A 20,667-nucleotide genomic window follows, 5' to 3' on the forward strand; every position below is an offset into this window, starting at 1 on the left:
TTTACTTGTGTTATCTTTGACTAATGTTTAAATTTGTTTGATGATCTGAAACATTTAAGTGCGGAAAACATGCAAAAAAGTAAGAAATCAGGAAGGGGGCAAACACTTTTTCACACCACTGTATATAGGATGCAGTATATGCATGGATTTGTCAGCATTTCATAAGCAAGTGTTTCAAAATTACTTTACAAATACATTAAATTATTGCCATTGAAGTCTACCAAACCAACGAGCCGACCAAAAATGTGGAAAGAATAAATGAATGAATGAAAAGTAAAGTAAAGAAGTTGCATATAACAAGCCATTTTACTTTCACTGTCACAGTGCTGGTATGCTGAACAAGATCTGAATGATGAGTACATATTTCACAGTACAGGATTGATTTTAAGAATCTTTTATTTGTTTTTAAAGCACTGCATGAACTAGCACCAGATTATATTTCAGAACTCCTCACTCCCTATTCCACCTCTTGTCCCCTCAGATCCACTGACAAATCACTGCTTTCCATCCCACTTACAAAGTTAAAAACCAGAGGTGACAGAGCTTTTTCAGTTGTTGGTCCGAAACTGTGGAACAGCCTGCCACAACAATCTCTTTGCCTTAGCTTTTGGTGATTCATCATGAGAACATTTTGTTTGATATTCATCTTGTCATTGAATTTGCTCAAGGCGAACTCTACTGTCTTGGTTGATTATTTTTCTTGGTTGTGTATACTTGTATCCATTGTAAAGCACTTTGGTCAACAATTGTTGTTTTTAAAAGTGCTCTATAAATAAAGTTGACTTGACTTGACTTGTTAGCCAAATAGTTAAAGAACCTCCATTAATCACGCAATTTAAATGTGAAAAGTCTCACTGACTGACCGTCACCTGTGTGTATGCAGAGAAGGAGAGGGGCGGAGGGAGCAAAGCTGTGGAAACATCCTGCACTCCAGCATACTATCATGCGTTTAAATAACTTATTAGACGGATATATATAGAGAAAGGCGACGTTTAGAGAGCAAACCCAAATAAGCAACTCCATTTTAGAAACAAACCCAAAGTCGCGGCTAATAAACAGACTTGACAACCCTGCCCTATGCGTAGTAATCTTTGATCCAGCAGCACATCATCCAAATGAAAACAAGTGGTTCACGGCTGTGCACACACTACACAGTTGTTTTGTGCGCAGCATTGTCGTCTGCTCATTTTGTTTGTGTTAGTGTAATTATTAACCGGAATCTTCCACGTCCACTCCAAATCAGAGCCGATGCCGATACCGATTATTATGAAACAAAGATACCGATCGCTGATATTTACAACTGACTTGTAAAAATCATGGTTGACACAGAATTAGAAAAATAAACACTCTTTGTCAAGTAAACAAATGAATGGAAAGATATAAATGTACTCCCTGAGGTTTAAAGTACTGTAAAAAGTAAAACACTGAACAGTAAATGTACAACAATGAACAGCAGATGAAAATTAAAAGTGCAGGGAGCTGCCCATAGCATTTTTAAAAGTTCTAAAAATATATCCCAATAACCCCCGTGGCCCTACCCCTGCATTTGCGCGTTCCCACGAGGGGTAGTGGTGTCCCAGTTCCTTTTTGCGTGTAGGGGTAGGGGGCATAACGATGGGTAGTGGGTATGAAACTAGCCCTTCGGAGCGAGGAATTCCAGATGCTGACTTGCCATGGCTACCACCGAGCAAGAGACGGGGAAATAAGTTCATACATAGCTAACGTTACCGTCGTCAGGTTGCTTGTTAGGTAGCTAGCTAGCTTGCACTATCTGGCATCTGTCATCTGTCCTGTTCTGCAAAATTGTCAGACTTTTCACATTACGATAACACGCCAGCTAGTATAACTATGCTGCCTCGTAATGTTAGCTGGTTAACTAGCTAGCAGAAGTCCCCTGTCGTCTGTCGTTCATCATACGAAGCATGATAAATGCTGCAAACGCGATCGGTAGGATTAATGAGACTCCATTGTAGATGCTGGTTGCTAATGTAGATGGCTCACAGCTTCCTGTTTAAAATAGTTACGTATGCATGAACTTAACCGATGCTGTGACGTAGTGAGCGGTGTCCCAATTCCGAGGGAAAGATTTATACCCCTATCCCTCGTTGCTTCATTTTGAGGGCCAAGGGCTAGGGGTAGGGCCAGGGGCTAAGGGGTAGTGGACAAGGGGGGGTATTGGGATTGGGCCTAAGTCGTTATACCTTTTCAGTGTTGTGTATTTTTAGAAGAGGGATATGCAGACTTGTAGTGGTGCACAACGACACAGTTTAAGTTTAATAGAGCACAGGAAACATATGTCTGTAAGTACAAATGTTTTGCTCTGAGTTTATTTGCTCATGTTATGTAGAGTTGCTCACTTGCACTTTGTTTGTCATTGTAATACCCTTTGCGACGCCCATGCTAATTCCTGTTATATGAAGAGTTCCATTATATGTTAGCATTATGCTAGCGGACCATGTGCTAATTATTTTTCCACATTTGTGGCACTAATGCCAGCTATATTTTGAGTAACTGATGGTTGTAAACTACGCCGAATATTGTATTGGATATGTTTGTGAATTAAAACCTGACGTAATGTTCTCCTTTTGTGTGTTTCCTTATGTTAAATTCAGACAAAACTGAAGTTATTGTTCTTGGCCCCAAACAACTCAGAGACTCTTTATCTGATGATATAGTTTCTCTGGATGGCATTGCTCTGGCCTCTAGCACTAACCGTAAGCACCGTAAGAAACCTCGGAGTCATATTTGACCAAGATTTGCCTTTTAATTCCCATTTAAAAAGGACTGCGTTTTTTCATCTGCGTAATATTGCGAAACTTAGGCCTACCCTGACCCGAAAAGATGCAGAAAAATTGGTCCACGCTTTTGTTACCTCTAGGCTGGATTACTGTAACACCCTATTATCAGGTAGCTCTAATAAGTCTTTAAAAACTCTTCAGCTAATTCAGAACGCAGCGGCACGTGTACTAACAGGAACTAAGAAACAAGATCATATTTCTCCTGTTTCAGCTTCTCTGCACTGGCTCCCTGTAAGATGCAGAATTGAATTTAAAATCCTACTCTTAGAAAGCTTTAAATGGTCAGCCTCCGTCATATCTGAGAGAGCTCATAGTGCCATATTATCCCACTAGAACACTGCGCTCTGAAAATGCAGGGTTACTCGTGGTCCCTAAAGTCACCAAAAGTAGATCAGGAGCCAGAGCCTTCAGCTATCAGGCTCCTCTCCTGTGGAATCATCTTCCTGTTGCGGTCCGGGAGGCAGACATTTAAGACTTAGACTTAAGACTTTCCTTTTTGATAAAGCTTATAGTTAGGGCTGACTCAGGCTTGCCTTATACCAGCCCCTAGTTAGGCTGACTTAGGCCTAGTCTGCCGGAGGACCTCCTATAATACACCGAGCACCTTCTCTCTCTCTCTCTCTCTCTCTCTCTCTCTCTCTCTCTCTCTCTCTCCTTTGCTAACACTCATGTCCTGTTACTGCATCTCGGTAACTCCGCTGTACTGCATGTCACTAACTCGGCTTCTTCTCCGGAGCCTTTGTGCTCCACTGTCTCGAAGGTTAAGTTACATTGCAGCGGTGCCTGGATAGTGTGACGTGTGTGGTTGTGTTGCTGCTGTGGTCCTACCTGATGTCCCCTGCTGCTGTTATCATTAGTCATACTTCTACTGTTATTATACACATGATTATTGTCACATATGTATACTATCAGATATTAATATATACTTTCAACATATTGTACCACAATAGCTGTAATTAAAATTATAATATTATTACTTTAATTAATTGTTATTATAATTGTTGTTGTAGGCTACTGTCATTACCATCTGTCCTGCATCTCTCTCTGTCTCTCTCTCTGTCTCATTGTGTCATATGGATTACTGTTAATTTATTATGTTGATCTGTTCTGTATGGCATCTATTGCACGTCTGTCCATCCTGGAGGAGGGATGCCTCCTCAGTTGCTCTTCCTGAGGTTTCTACCATTTTTTTTCCCCGTTAAAGAGTTTTTTGGGGAGGAGTTTTTCCTTATCCGCTGCGAGCGTCCTAAGGACAGAGAATTTTCACATATTGAAATTTTTGATTTCAATGCATGATTTATTTTCTCATTGTGTAACTACTTGATACATTTTAAACATAGCATACTGTATTTGTAGTGATCCATAATTCAACAAACTGGGCCCTGTTTCCCAGTTTCGATGTACCAAATATTATATCAAAAATGACGCTATGACTTTTACAGAACATCTGCTTATCTATTTGAAGCCTAGTCCACACATACACGTGTATTTCATAAAAGCAACGCTTTAAAACTAAATTTCGGTCCAGATGAGCGTTTTGGCACCATTTCAGGAAAAATCCCCGTCCTAATATGTCTGAAGCATATCACATTAAAAATGACTTATATGCGCATCCAGTTATAAACAAGGAGACTAATAATGAAGCAGAGAAACGTGATTGCTACGCACCGATAATGCACTTCTTACTGCAACATTTATAACAGCATACATGTTTGTTTGTCTTTTTCTGCAGAGACACAGAGTGTGTGTTGATTGGGTTCCTCTTTATTTTTTCCTCAAGGACATCTCTGAGGAAAAAAACAAAACAAAAAAAACAATAGGAAAACTTTTCCAGGTCGGACAACCATGATGTTTCCCTGCAGTGCTCTAACCCCTCCCCTATACCCGGGGTTATTGTGCCCCCCAGAGCGCTCTGTGCTTCAGAGCCCTGTCTGCTGTAACGCAGCCATAATCTCGTCTACAATGAAGCAAGCAGAGGCTTGATCACCTATATAGCAATTTGATCAATTTGTCAAATATCTGTCAGATATTCAATATATAGTGGTAGGGTACAGCCTGTAGCCTCGTCAGAAAAAACATATCCTCAGTTAGTTAGCTCCATTACATAAATGAATGAATGAATGAATGAATAAATAAATAAATCTATATATTCATAATATACAATATTCATTATTATTTTTCATGAAGTTAATTCTAAACTAATGATGTAATTTGCGCAAGGAGTCTAGAAGTGAATTATACTGCAACTGTCCATTTAAAAAGCATAATTTTGGATAAAAATTGGCTAATCGGCTAAAGCTAAAACTGTGACAGGATGAATGGAGCGCATCACTAAGGGACAGCTTACCAGTGGTTCAGACCACCCTTCTTAAGATAGACCTTTCAGAAGATATATCTTCACTAAGGAGACTCTGGGAAACAGCCCGTAAGCTTAAGGGAGAACTTAATATACAACTTAAGCCTAGTTCACATTACAAGATTTTCACTGCAATTTTGATGTCGCAGAGGATCTTGAGAGCCACCTTGGGTCGGAGGTGAGTCGGCAGATAGTCTACCACGACGAGTCCTCATGTGTAAACAAGCCAATGAGCAAGTCACCCCCTCGTCTGTGACTGGGACTGGATATCTGGCATGCTAGAAAACTGGAGAAGTCTGACACGACTGACAAAGAGCATCAGCCCATGAGAGGCGGAATACGTCCCACGTCAGCACGCAGGAGGACAGAAGAAATGTGAGGAGGACAAGTCACAGGGTTGCCACTTGCCAGGTCCACTTAATAGCCGCAACTTTGGGCTTGTTTCTAAAGTGGAGTTGCTTATTTGGGCTTGCTCTCTAAACATCACCTTTCTCTATATATATCCGTTTCATAAGTTATTTAAATGCTTTTGGGCTTGTTTCCATAGCCCTGGTTGCTTGTTTCTCTCCCAAGATCTGGCAACACTGACAAGCCGGCAAGCAACAACAACAATGGCGGCGTCCACAGGATCACAGGGAGCGCGTTGTGTTTGGACCCAGGCCCTGGAGGCAGATCTGATCAACACTGGGAAGAATATTCATGCCTTTACTATGTGTCGTATGTTTGGTGACGTCACCGCTTTATGTGGGGCTCTGTCGGCGAGGGCTCGGTGGAGAAATCTTGTGGTGTGCACACAGGTTGTAACACAGTTGGCAAGACTCCCGCAGACAGAAACACACGTCGCCAGGTATGAACACTCAAAAGATTACAATAGTCTCTGCGATGCAAAATCAGGGTGAAAATCGTGTAATGTGAACTAGGCTTGACGATGTAAGTAAATGTTTGCATACTGTAACCGGGTCACAAACTGTTCTCTCTCCTGCCCTCTGGCAGGAGATACAGGAGCTTAAAGTCACGCACACACAGACTCAAAAACAGTTTTTACCAGTGGGCCATCGGGCTGATAAATCAATGCATATGACATCATTTTGCTTGTCAGGTGCAATCCACTACTTATTAAATAGTGCAATCTACAACCTATCAAGTGCAGTCCACTATATATCTAACACAGCTTGATACAAGCCTATTTTTTTTCAATACTATTTATTTCCAATTTTATGAATGATTGTATTGTCTGTTTTTACTTGGTTGTTTTATTAACTAGTTGGCACCTGATCCTATAATCTCCTTGTATAATCTTAGTACAATGACAATAAAGACTTTCTATTCTATTCTAATATTTCAGCATAAACAGTAAGCCACTCACGTTCTGTTGTATAATAAATAGTCCACAGCGTTTTTATTCTAAAAGGTAAACTGCATTAATAAATTAATGAATTCAAAATTACCTTAGGCATACTTTACACTACATGGTTCAAGTGACCCAGTTCTGATTTTTTCCTCTCAAGTGGCACAGATCGGATCTGTAACATGAATGTGTAAACAGGAAAAAAAAAACGCATGATATCGGATATTGCCAGATTGGGTTCAGGCCTCCTTCATATGTGGAAATATATCAGATATGAATCACATATCTGCCAATAGGTCTGTAATCTAAACAGACAGATCGGATATTTCCTGGCAATCCACGCTGTACGTCATGAATAATGCGACGACAGCGCATTTTGATGACGTGCTCATGAGCGAGGGAAAGGAAGGAAAGCCGAATAAATCGCACGTCAATCAAAAACTATGAACCAAAAAAAGCACAATCTATCCCGAGTGAGACAAACTGCTTGATCCCCATCTCCAGTGTACCAGCAGAGAACCTGCAGAACCGAATCAGCGAAAAACACACCGGGCTACACAGCCTCTCTACGTGAGCAGCTGAAGCTGCGGCCCACACCCTCGACACACAGACGGTGCTTCTGCATGCCAGCCAAACATGTGCGCAACTGTGAGAAATAAATATGTGAGGTGTACGCTGCTTTTCTAGCTTTTTTTATTTATTTTTCTTTCTTTCTTTCTTTCTGTCAGCGACATACACTCCTAACACAGGATGATTTGTTTTTATTGACTGAGTTGATTATTAAGCCATAGTCATGCACGGATCGGCTCTGATAGCACCCGAATCAGCATGTACACATCAAACATCCAGCTGCACCCATCTGCAGCTTCACAGACATTTCCACCGCTCTGTGTAGGCTAAGTTACCTTTTAAATTATGTGGAGCAGCGCCAGCTTTCCAGGTGATTTATTCTTCAACGATTAACTTCAAATATTTAAAGTTAGTCCTTAAAATTGCTTTCAGTAATGTAAACATTTCCATGCGCGCAGTAATGTCACTGTAGCAAATACCGTGTGACATTTACACAGTGGTCAAGAGTGCTGGACCGGAAGTGCCGCACAAAAAACTGGAAGCTGGCTGCGTTCTGTTTTGCCTCCATGTGTCCGTGAAAAATAAGGTGAACAGAACATGTAAACAACAGTCAGGAAAAATCGGATATAGGCAACAAATCGGAATTGGGCATCAAGACATGGTAGTGTAAAGGCAGCCTTACACTCTCCTGTGCTCATAAGAATAACATGAGGAGAAGGCAGAATGCTCCGTGGCTCAGATGTGTTGTTTTTTACGTTATGCCAGCAACAGAGCTGCAAGGAGCTCCTCTTGCCATTCAACCCATGGAAAGTCTAGACACTGAGCAGGCCAGGCGCATGGTTTTTGAGGTGAAAATGACTGAACATAGAGTTATTTTCTTCACCACAGAGGTTTTGGTTAATGCTGCAGTGTGTGTTGGTCAGCTGTTCTTGTTTGTTTATGTTACTGCTAATCACTGCTCTGCTCTGTTAACGTTAAGTCTCTGAGTAATGGCATAGAAAGCATTTACAATATATTTCACATTCGCCATACAAATGTAAATACTTTGATATTAAAATTAAAACACATTAAAACATGCTTGGAACCGCTGCCTTTTGTGAATATGACTTGCAAGATAACTCTATCACATCCGTGCTGGAGACTGTCCAGGTGATGCACTTTCCTCACAGTTGAGTTCCGCCTCTCCCATTCCATCACATTATTAACAAGATAGGTAATCAATTTTTGACATTTGTGAATCGATTATTTCCCCAGCCCTAATTCACACACGCTTTCACACACTGGTGGCCGACGCTAATGTGCAAGGTGCCACCTGCTACTGAGTTTAAATGCAATCACACACTGATGGCCATCAGGAGAAATTTGGGGTTCAGTATCTTCAGTATCAAGGACACTTTGACATGCAAACAGGAGGAGCTGGGGATCGAACCACTAATCTTCCGATTAGTGGACAACCTGCTCTGCCTACCCAAACCTTTAATGGACCTTTAGTTTAGCTGATATTGTTTTGACAACTGCTGTTTCCAAGGTTACAAATGAATTTGTAAAGCCCAATAGAATAAGGATTTATCCCTCTGACTGTGACCTCTAACACCAGATATAGCAAACTCTGAGGTGATGGGTTTACAATAGGATTGCAGCAATATTCTGGTTTCAAGGTAAACCATGATATTAAAGTTATCATACCAGGTGCATTTGCTTATCTACGATATTGGAAAAAAAATGCAACTGAATGCTGAATCTCTCCTTTATTTTAGTTATTTTCAAAGGGGAGACTTTTTACACATACTTCCATTAACAAAATGATTGATTGATTGATTGATTGATTGATTGATTGATTGATTGATTGATTTTCTAACCGCTTCATCCTCTTGAGGGTCGCGGGGGGGCTGGAGCCTATCCCAGCTGACATTGGGCAAGAGGCAGGGTACACCCTGGACAGGTCACCAGACTATCGCACATAGAGACAAACAACCATTCACGCTCACATTCACACCTACGGACAATTTAGAGTTATCAATTAACCTAGTCCCCAATCTGCATGTCTTTGGACTGTGGGAGGAAGCCAGAGTGCCCGGAGAGAACCCACGCTGACACGGGGAGAACATGCAGACTCCGCACAGAAGAGCTCCCACACCCGAGATCGAACCGGCAACCCTCTTGCTGTGAGGCGACAGTGCTAACCACCACACCACCGTGCCGCCCTAACAAAGTAGTGACAAGTTTCAATTATAGTAATAAAGCATTTTCCAGCAAATATAACTGAAACATATTTTCAGTCCTTTAAGGGTCGTTCTGACTGATATTAATAGAAATTCTGTAAAAACCATGATACCGTGACTGCAATATTTTCTGAGACAGTTATTGTACCATGACAATCTCATACCGTTGCAACAATTGTTTGCAATGTCTGACAGTGGCTCTATTCCATCTCTCTTTTCCTATGCTGCATTGTCTGAAGCAGACATGCCCCAGAACAAAAAAACAAAAACAAAACACAGCACAGCACAGCCTACCCAGAGGGCGATCTGCATGAAAACAGGCAAGCAGAGAATCATCAGGTGGCGTTAGAATAAAGAATAAAATATGTTTGGTGTGGAGAACAAGGACCTTCCCTGCAGCTGTGCACTGCCACTGACTCTCACACACACCAACACTACTTGAAAGCAAGAAGGGACAGCCAACAGGTAGAGCACTGTAGCACTAAGAAAAGTCTATTTTCATCTCAAGCTGTTCTATGAGTTCCAGTGAGTGGTCAGACTGTTTCTGAGACCAGCTTTCTCTCACCTTCTATTCTTTATGATATACTTTCTCTCCATTGCATCTCTTAATTTGTCCTTAACTGCCTTACCTTTCTTGGTTATGATAATGCGGAGCAGTGGATTGGCTGAGGAGACAGCTTTGTGGAAGTTGTCATCATTGTTGATTGGAAGGAGGTCACCATGGATGTCAGCATATCCCAGCAGCACGTCGACACCAGGGATGCGATGGATGGTTTGGAGGAGGCAGTAGAACTCCTGAAACCCACCCGGGCCATTCCTCTTTAGAGCAAAGCGCCGGTATTCTGCCTCAAACTGAAGACGACAATGAACAAAAGCATTAAATGTCTCTGCCCAGGATATTTAGGGCCCAAGCACCGACCTCGGTGCGAGGAGGACCCTACTGAAATTGAAGGAATTATTATTATCATTTTTCTGACAAATAAATTGCCTTTTTGGGGGCTTTAACATACTCAAAAACTTCCTATTTTTTGTGTCCCCTTCAGTTCCCATGTTCATGTTAGTGTGATATTGCTTTTGTTGGTGGGCAGGACAAATGACTTGACCATGCCTCTTAAACAGCAGCCCCCGCAGCATGTTTCACCGACATGCACGAAAATCGGTGCATACCTGTTTCATGCCCGGATGCACAAAAAAGTCTCTTGGACCCATTGCCTAAACCCAACAGGAAGTCGGCCATTTTGTATTTCGTGGTCATTTTTGGCATTTCGCACATTTTTCTTTCTTTTCTTTTTTTTAATACTTTATTTTAGAACAGAAAATGTTTGCGTCATCCGCACATAACACAAATTTAAAACTTTCCGAGACCTTACAAATATCATTTATACATAATAAACAATTTGGGACCCAAAACAGACCCCTGTGAGTCTCCACATGTAATATCAAGGTGTGTTGATTGGTGATCACCCATCTGCACAAATTGATTCCTGTTTACCAAATAACTTTTCAACCAGTTGAGTACAACCCCTCTAATTCCATGTTTTTCTAATTTCATGATTAATACCTGGTGATCTATGGTGTCGAATCCTTTTTTTTTTTAAGTCTATAAATACTCCTACTGCATACTTTTTTTGGTCCAGAGAACTGGTTATTTCTTCCATTAATTCCATTAATGCCATTGATGTGGATCTTTTTGATCTGAAGCCGTACTGACTATCGTTTAACAGTTCATGCTTTTCAATGAAATTATCTAGTCTACTTGCCAAAAGTTTTTCCAAAATTTTCGAGAATTGCGAGAGGAGCGAGACCGGCCTGTAATTAGTGAATTGTTTCCTGTTGCCAGCTTTGTAAAGTGGGATGACCTTAGCAGTTTACATTTTACATGGAAATACACCAGTTGTAAGTGACAGATTACACACATAAGTTAATGGTTTTACAATGACATTGATTACTTTCTTAATTAAAGACATATCTACGCATTCCAGTCTGTGGACATTTTGTGCTTACATTTCCCAACAATGTCAATTATTTCCTTTTCAGTTGCTGCTTTCAAAAACATTGAGCTGGGGTTGCTGTCTAAAAAGTCGACAACCTTCCCCCGTCCCTCTTCTGGCTGTGGGTTTGTGATTTGTTCTGCCAGTTTTGGTCCCACGCTTACAAAAAATCAGCTGAACCCATTGGAAGCCTGGTTCTATGTTTCCCGGGTTCTATGTTCCCAACTTAACCCTGCAACAAAGGTTCAATGTTCCCCGCTTACACAAAAAAGGTTCTATGTTTCCCGGGTTCTATGTTCCCCGCTCAACCAAGCGGGAAACATGGAACCCGGGAAACACATAACCTTTTTGGGTGGTAAGCGGGGAACATAGAACCCGGGAAACACAGAACCCGGGAAACATAGGGATGACCCCAACCCACTGACCACATCATTCATATGGAATACAGTCTTATGACCTTCCATAAAGTATTCAGGGTAATTTTTATTTGTTGAACCATTCCTGATAATATTGTTTAACACATTCCATATGCCCTTGATATTTGCTTTATTATTGTCCAATATGTCATTGTAGTACTCTTTCTTAGATTTCCTCATAATATTAACTTATTTTTGTACATGTTGTATTTCTTTTCTGCTTCTATAGTTCTTGATTATATGAATTCCCTGTATAATGTAATCTTTTTTTTTTGCATGCATTTTGTAGCCCTTTCGTGATCCATGGTTTATCTGTATATCTTTTCTTCCTCTTGCATAGTTTTAATGGACAATGCTTATCATATAATGACTTAAATATTAGCAGGAATGTTTCATATGCTTTGTTACTATCAGTTTCTTCATACACTTTTTTTTCCAATTTTGTGATAATAATTCATTTCTAAAGTTGTTAATAGATTCTTCTGTTCTTATTCTTTTGTATCTAGACACATTGGCATCCTTAAACATATAATCACAATCGTACCTCACAAACACTGGCAAATAATCACTGATGTCAATCAGAAGTAGTCCACACATCATGGTATTATCCACACAGTTAGTGAATATATTATCAATTAGTGTGGCGGAGTGAGATGTTATTCTGCTTGGTTTGGTGATTAATGGAAATAAACTCATACTAAAAATTACATCGATAAATTCATCAGTCAGTTTATGCTTATTAGGATTTAAAAGATCCAAGTTAAGATCCCCACAAATGAACATATTTTTGTTATTTTCAATGGAAAACATTCCTTCGATGCTATTCTTAAATGGTTCAACATCAGACCCAGGAGCTCTGTATACACAACTTACCAATGCCTTTTTTTTTTCTTCCCAAGCAGAATTCTACAGTGATACACTCCATCACATCATCAATAATAGTTGTCATTTTTCACTAGTTTGTAGTTTAATCTTTTATCAACATACAGAGCCACTCCTCCTCCTTTTTTGTTCTGCCTGTTTAAGTAATTCAGTTCATACCCGTTCATCTCAAAATCCACAGCCTTTTCAGTACTTAGCCAGGTCTCAGATATGGCTATAACATTAAATGGCTTATTTAGGTGACTTAAGTACTCTTTGATATTGTGAAAGTTAGTGTATAAACTCCTGCTGCTAAAATGGATGATTGATAACCCCTGACCTGATTTTGTATGCTTGTTGAATTCATCCTCTGAGTAGTAGCTGCAGTTATTATTGTTAAAAAAAAATTTCAGGGTCAAAGTCCTGCAGATTATTCAAATCATTACACATATCTTTATCCTCATTTCCATATGATGTCCCGTTTACACAGTCAATCTCTTCACCTGAATCCATATTCATTCAGTTCAGAAAAACACACACAGTGTTAATCTAGTAAGCAGATTTAATTTTATGTGCTCTGGGGTCATTGGTACTTTTCCAGCTTTTCTATGTATCTGATGTACTTTGGCATCCTCAGGTGACTCGTTCAGCTTGATAAAGACCTTATAGTTTGTTGTCTTCTGCTTCCTTAGAAAGCGCGCTTTTCTGGTGATGTCGCCACTTTTTTTTGTTCACAAAAACATCAGTTCCCCTGAGTTTTCTTCCTTGTATCAGGAGTGCGTTTTTGTGTTTTCTGTTGGTGAAGCGGATTATTATTGCAGGATTGTCACTTTTGTTTTTCCGTGGTAGAGGATGACATGCCTCAATGTCTGTGCTGTCAATGGAGATGCCTTTGCTGTGGAAAAAGGCAGTCACCTGTTGCTCCACAGAGCCCATGTCAGGTTCTGTTGGTTCCCCCTCGTCTGCCCCTGCCACTGCCCTGGCGTAGGACCAGGGTCTGGTCTCCAACCCACTGACAATAATGTCATTCATGCGGGTATACTGCTCCAGGTCTGCTACACGGCTCTCCAGACTGGCGATCCTCTTCTCCTTCTCCTCATTCTGACTTTTCAGAGCCTTGATTTCACTCATCATGTCCATTATCATTTTCTGCTGCTTAGAAACAGTAGCAATCTCCTCTGACATGAAATCAAGCGCCCTCTTTATCTCCTCGACTTACTCGTTCTTTTTAGGTGGCATTGTGACTGTTGTCACGGGTAATGATGACGCGCATGAAGGTGACCAATCGCAGTGCCGAGCGGCAAAAACAATCTCAAAATACAGAAGAGCAGGAAGCAAGTAAGAAGTAACTGCCACTTATGTGTTTTTAATACTGTAACAAAAACACAATGCTGCTCTGGTTGGTTTTATGCCACACACTTCAGTACAGCCGACTCATCGGGCACACACATAGACACACACGTCCACACACAGATCAGGCTGGGAGCTGTGAAGCCCCCGACCTTTCAGAGACTAACCCGTCAGACAGTAATCCCCGTGAAGGGACACCGATCTGCGGAGCCACAGCGAGCAACCGTCAACCACAGCTAAACTGACCACACGTGAGGCAATATAACTTACCCCAGTAAAGTCGACCGCCAGGAGAGGAGCACCTATCCGGCTAGTTAGCAAGAGAGGCAACAGGCAGCAACCACCACACTCCAGCCCAGACCGCATGAACGAGCAGCGTGACGGAGTGTGACAGCATGACCACGTGTTGTGATTTAACAAACTTGTCCTACAGATTTACTCGGATTTGCGCCAAACTTGGTTTATGTTAGCCTGACTACGTTGTGACCAAAAGTTATTACAGGATCTGCCCAATGTTGAATGGCGCACCCACTGTGGAGCTTGAATTTTGAGGTCTCACCATGAAAAACAAAATTGCTATAACTTTGGCGTAAATGGTCCTATCTCAACCAAACTTCACATGATTCATATTAGTCTGACCCTGAACACATTTACATAACCATTTTTTCCTGATAGTCATAGTGCCACCTAGTGGCGACAGGAAATTACATGTTTAACACTTAAACGTGCTTCTCCTGGCAGGTTGACTATATCCAACTCAAATGTGGTCATAAAGGTCTTAAGAACTTGGTTATGTTATATGGTGAAGATGGTAAAATGTCACCAAACGGCGTCGCCATAGCGGCACAGCAAAGTTTGATGTTTCGCCAAAACACAGGAAATGGCATTAACTAAAGTGTAGTTTGTTCCATCTACCTGAAACTTAACACACTACTTAATAGTCTAGGCCTGGACATGTGATATGAGTTTCATCGATAAGCATGGCAAAATGGCTTGGCCACGCCCTTTAAAGAGGAGCCCCCGCCGCATGTTTTACCAACATGCCCGAAAATCGGCACATACCTGTATCACGCCCAGATGCACAAAAAAGTCTGTTGGACCCATTGCCTAAACCCAACAGGAAGTGGGCCATTTTGAATTCCATGGTCATTTTTGGCTTTCACATGTGTTGTGATTTAACGAACTTGTCCAACAGATTTAATCAGATTTGCTCCAAACTTGGTTTACGTGAGCCTGACTACGTTGTGATCATAGGATCTGCCTAATGTTGAATGGCCCGCCTGCTGTGGAGTGTTGAATTTTGAGGTCTTGCCATGAAAATGAAAATTGCTATAACTATGGCGCAAATGGTCTGATCTCTACCAAATTTTAGATGATTCATATTATTCCCGCCCTGAAAACATTTATATCACCTAATAAGGCCACTAGGTGGCGCTGTATGTATCAGGAAATATCCTGATACACACAGCGCCACCTAGTGGTAACTGGAAGTAGGTTTCATCAAACACTTATCCTTAGATTTACCTAAAATTTAAATGCTGTGGTCGATATTTGATGTATAAAAACATGACTTATAATTAGTGCGTCCTCCAGCTCCCTCTAGTGGAGGGAGCGTTCATCCCTGCTTGCATCTTTAATTTAACTTGTAATCTCATACACTAAGAGCTGAGACAAACTAGAGTACTGTCACTGTTTACGGTTTAAAATTTTTTGTTGAAACATAAAGTTCTAAATGTGTGTCTGGCTGCTTCCATCACTAACATAAAGACTAACACTAACTAACAGAAGGAAGGATTCAGAGATACATGCAATCATGTAATATTTCAATAAATATCAAAAATAACTTGGCAGTGTAATCATGTGTCCTGGCTAGAGGCAGCATTCTGTGAGCAGAGAGACAACACTCACACTTTTATTATGATAAACCTGCTTTCAGGCTCTGTCTGATGCTGCTCAAACATTGAATAATACCGTGTCCTAACTGGATGTGATGTGAGCGAGTGTCAGCAGCTCAATCAGTTTGATAGCATTGTTTTCTTTTGGACTGCCCTAGCTGCCTGTGAGCTACGCATGCATGCACGCACCGTATCGACTAAAACTTTTGTAGAATGCCCTATTTCTAGTTTTTTATTCTGTCACTCACGTTTAAAGCACTGCAATGGATGAGGAACAGCTGATTCAGGAGGGTGAAATGAGTAGTTATCTGTATGATACCTCCTCATTTCACTGGAAAATCCTAGTTTTCATCTGGCTGTAGGGAGATCACCAGGGAGCTGAATGTTTCTGGTAAGAGTTGTGTGGGATCAGGGCTCCAGACTCAGTCAGAGCGAGTATTTTTTTCAACTACTCGCTCGTGCGTGACCCGCAAATTTGCGGGCGTTTTTTTTTTTTTCCCTTATTGTCAAACAAGAGAGCGACTCCACCAGTGTAGGCTAATGTGTGTGAGGGGGGAATGCAGTCAAGCCAGCCGTCTCTCGTTTTTGCATAGTCAAGCCAGCCGCCCCGACATTTCAAGTGCGCCCATAATGTAGACTTTACTGTAAATACACAGATACGGCTGGGAAAGTCTGCGCTAATACTCCAGCGTGTATTAACTTTCAAAATAAAGATGCGAAAGCTAATAAAAAGAGACGTTTCAAAATGATCCAACGCTGGTTTTTAGTCATTACGTCACATGACCTGGTAGATATTGAGATACAAAGCTATTTTTGTCATTAAATACTTAATATAAATTAAAGCTGCAAGCAGCAAGAGAGACCTCGGGCTCTCGCTGTCGGCCTCCAGCTCACGTAGACAGTGCGAATTATTCGTAAGAGTCGATAAAACAAGCAATGTCAAGAGAATGCAATGTCATTTTTGGCAATAGAGGGACTTTATATTACAGTACATTATAATATGCATTTAATTTTCAACCGATGTATTAACTAAAATGTACCTGTGATATGTCAGCTATGGAAACAAAATGTCTTGTCCAAAACATCCACATTGAAATGAAATACACTGTCATGATTAAGTAATTATATAATGTTAACAGCAACATGGTGTCTGTCATAATGAAGAATTGAATTGAAGTGTTACCCATGTACTGTAAAAAACAAAGGTCTGTGGTGACAGTACTCTTGCTTTGTTGTGTAACACATTGTGATGTAAGTACATGAATGTATAAAAACATTTTAACAGGATAACAAATATTAACATGGACAAAACATGAATTATAAAGGATAGTAAATCATAAAAGAAAATGATTTTTACAAAGACTAAAGTGGTGATTAAACAAAGGAGCTTGTAATTTTGGAGTGTAACATTTCCTCAAAGATGTGTATACTTTCCTGATGTGACAGCAGGCAGACACTAGTTAATTTCAGTGGAGAAACTGAGCAGGACTACATGTATTTGTGTGTGCAGCACAGTTTTAGCTACAGATTTGATTCAGATTCTAAATGAGGCAAAAGAGCTTGACCTGGAGATCTTGTATTTACATGTTTTTGCTATCAGGCATTCATTTAGGAAATTGCAGGAATGAGACACATGAGCTGGTCAATTTCATCAGTGTTATCCTGTCAGGTGTGTGTGACCACACACACACACACACACACACACACACACACACACACACACAGGCTTGTGTCTGTCAGAGTGAAGCCTTTGTTATGCTAATTAATGACAGCATGCAGCTGACAGAGAGAAAGGGTGAGAGTAAAATGGGTTTAAAATTTCTCGAACTAGTCCTTCCAGTTCCCAAACCGTGGGTCAGATCGTCAATCTGAAGACATCACCAGATAGATAAACTCATTCTGAACGCAGACATAATTAGCTTTTATGTGTATGGAGTCAAAAATGTGATCTTAGTTGCAAGTTTACAATGTCTAGCTCACAGCTGAGACATTTGCTCATGTCATATTCAGAGGCACTAGCTCATTTCCTGTTAGATTTAGGTCAGTGGTGTCAATGAGTGATTTATAGGTCTCGAGTTGACAGAGAAGCCAGTTTTGGTTTGATGTTTCTACACCATTCTTACCGGGTGCAACAGCCATTTTAGTGCAAAAACTGTCAAGAGGTTTTGTGACATGTCACCTTTAAGAGGCACTAACTCATTTCCTGTTGGATTTGGGTCAGTGGTGTAAATGAGTGATTTGTAGGTCTCGAGGAAATGAAGAAGCCAGTTTTGGTTTGATCTTTCTACAGCATTCGTACGGGCCGGAGCAGCCATTTTACTGTGTCTATGTGGCACAAAAATTGTCAAGACGTTTTGTGACATGTCACCTTAAACACGGCATAAAATTCAAACTGTTCAAGTAATGACAAAGTTGTTCAGAGGAATTGTTTAGCAGGGCTTGGTCTGTCATGTGTGCGAGTTTGAAACCAATAGGATAAATGGTGTAGGAGGAAATATTTTTTGAGAGAGAGAATTTGTGAAAAACGACATTTTACATTGAAAAGGCAATAGCGCACTTCCTGTTGGATTTAGGTCAGTGGTTACAGTGCGTGATTTGTAGGTCTTGATGAGACGAACGAGCCAGTTTTGGTTTAGTCTTTCTACGGGATTCTTACAGGTCGCAGCGGGCATTTTAGTGTGTCTAGGTGGCACAAAACTTGTCAGGAGGTTTTGTAAGACATCACCTGGAAGACACCATAAAATCGAAACCATTCGAGTAATGAAAAAGTTAAACAGAATATCTGATAAGGATGTATTGATCTGTCATGTGTGCGAGTTTGAAGCCGATACGATAAACGGTGTAGGAGGAGTTGATTTTTTTTTTTAAGGAATTTTTAAAAATAGCATTTTTGAGGCGAAATCTTACTTTGAAAGGGAAATAGCTCACTTCCTGTTGGGTTTAGATCAGAGGGCGTGATTTGTAGAGCTCGATGAGACGAACAAGCCAGTTTTGGTTTCATCTTTCTACGTCATTCCTACAAGCCGCAGCGGCCATTTTAGTGTGCCTAGACTGCTAGGTGGTGCTAGAGAGGCCATTTTGGCACTTTTAATTTTTTCATTTCATAAATTTTTCGCCAGTCCTGACATGCGTGCCAATTTTGGTGAATTTCTGAGCATGTTTAGGGGGTCAAATTCCAGTTTAAAGAGGCGGCGAAAGAAAGAAAGAAAGAATGATAATAATAAATGCACCAAAAACAAGAGTTGTGATCGGGCCCTCGCTCCCCTATGCAACCACGGGGGCCTGAGGCATGCGGGGGCTTTGGCGCGAAGCGAGAAGGGAGAAAAAACCTGGCAGGAGCGAAAAAACGCAATGTTTTGTTCATCCACCAAGTGGCGCTACGAGCCTAACTAGATGTGGGCAGTTGGGTTCAGGGGCAGACCCTCATCACACCTGTGAAGTTTCGAGCAAATCGGACAATGTCAATGTATAATAGGGCATTTCCTGTTTCCACAAGGGGGCGGCATGAGCAAGATTGCCTACGAGCATATGGAGGCGTTGAGGGTGGGGCTCTTATCACGTACAGAAATTTTGAAGCAGTTTGGATGGAGTATGTGGGAGAGAGAGCTGCTTGAATATGCATGGCAATGCATCAACAATGGCAGCGCCATAGCAGCCACGCCTTTGACCTACAGACAAGCAGAGCACAACTTTTAATCAGCATGGTCTCTGGATGATCTGTAAAAAATTTGAAGTCGATTGGATGAAATCCCTAGGACGAGTTCGTTAAAATACAACATGTGGAAATCGCGCCAAAATGACAAGTCAAAATCAAAATGGCTGACTTCCTGTTTGGAGTAGACCATTGGTGCCAGAGACGTTTATGTGCGTCTGGACAACATACACATGTGTAACAATTTTCATGTTCCAACTCCAAAAAAAACCCTATGGGGAGGGTTTTTTGAAAATTTCAAGGGGGCGCTATAGAGACATTTTGTCCCCCCCATGGAGAATGCCCCTATCAGATGCAAGAGCTCAACATTCTTGAACTGTGTATCAATTTTCATGAGGAGATGAGGTCATTGAGGCCATCAAAAAGCCAAACGTATTCAGTGGCGAGGGATCGATAGTCACCACACCGCCACAGGGACACGATTAGACGTAGCTTCACAGCGTTCATAAGGTAGCTTCACCAACTTGTTCTGCATACATTAGAAGTGGAATGAAGTTGATGCGGACAACTTTGTGGCATGAGTACATGTTAAAGTAAAAACTGGTCACTTCCTGTTACTACCAGGGGGCGCTATGAGTAAGGTAGGATATTAACATATCGGGGCGTTCAGGACGGAGCCATCATCATGTCCAGCAAGTTTGAAGCTGCTGAGATCAAGTATGTGGGCGGGAGAGCTGTTCGAAATTCAATGTTATGCAGATGATACACAGTTGTATTTATCTATGAAGCCAGAAGAAACTAATCAGTTAACTAAACTTCATAATTGCCTTAAAGACATAAAAACCTGGATGAACACCAATTTCCTGATGTTAAATTCAGACAAAACTGAAGTTATTGTTCTTGGCCCGAGACTCTTTAACTGATGACATAGTTTCTCTAGATGGCATTTGTAGTGTAACGTACTAATTTACTGAAGACATATACTGTACCTTTTAGTTGACTTTTAAAAGATACGTGTTGAAGCAATGTACTCTGTGCATTGACAAATTACACACTAGTTTATTATTTCATGTATTCCTATGACACACACACTCACTGAGCATTTAAGCATTGTGGTGGAGAAGTACCTAGGCATCATTTCTAAAAATAGCATGAGGATGGGCTCAGAAACACTGGTGGAAAATTAGGGGAATTACAGCTTGTCCTGA

The 20,667-nt window shown here is 41.0% G+C and overlaps 1 protein-coding gene across 1 annotated transcript in view; it reads right to left on the bottom strand.

Annotated features, from left to right (window-relative positions):
• pard6a (par-6 family cell polarity regulator alpha) overlaps nucleotides 1–20,667 on the bottom strand; it is a 204,554-nt gene that overhangs the window by 126,988 nt on the left and 56,899 nt on the right. Inside the window, exon 2 of the mRNA XM_050072269.1 lies at nucleotides 9,924–10,146. Coding sequence (XP_049928226.1) covers nucleotides 9,924–10,146 — 223 coding nt within the window. The remainder of the gene's footprint in view (nucleotides 1–9,923; nucleotides 10,147–20,667) is intronic.

This window comes from Epinephelus moara, chromosome 20 (assembly GCF_006386435.1).
Source record: "Epinephelus moara isolate mb chromosome 20, YSFRI_EMoa_1.0, whole genome shotgun sequence".
NCBI classification, from domain to species: Eukaryota; Metazoa; Chordata; class Actinopteri; order Perciformes; family Serranidae; genus Epinephelus; species Epinephelus moara.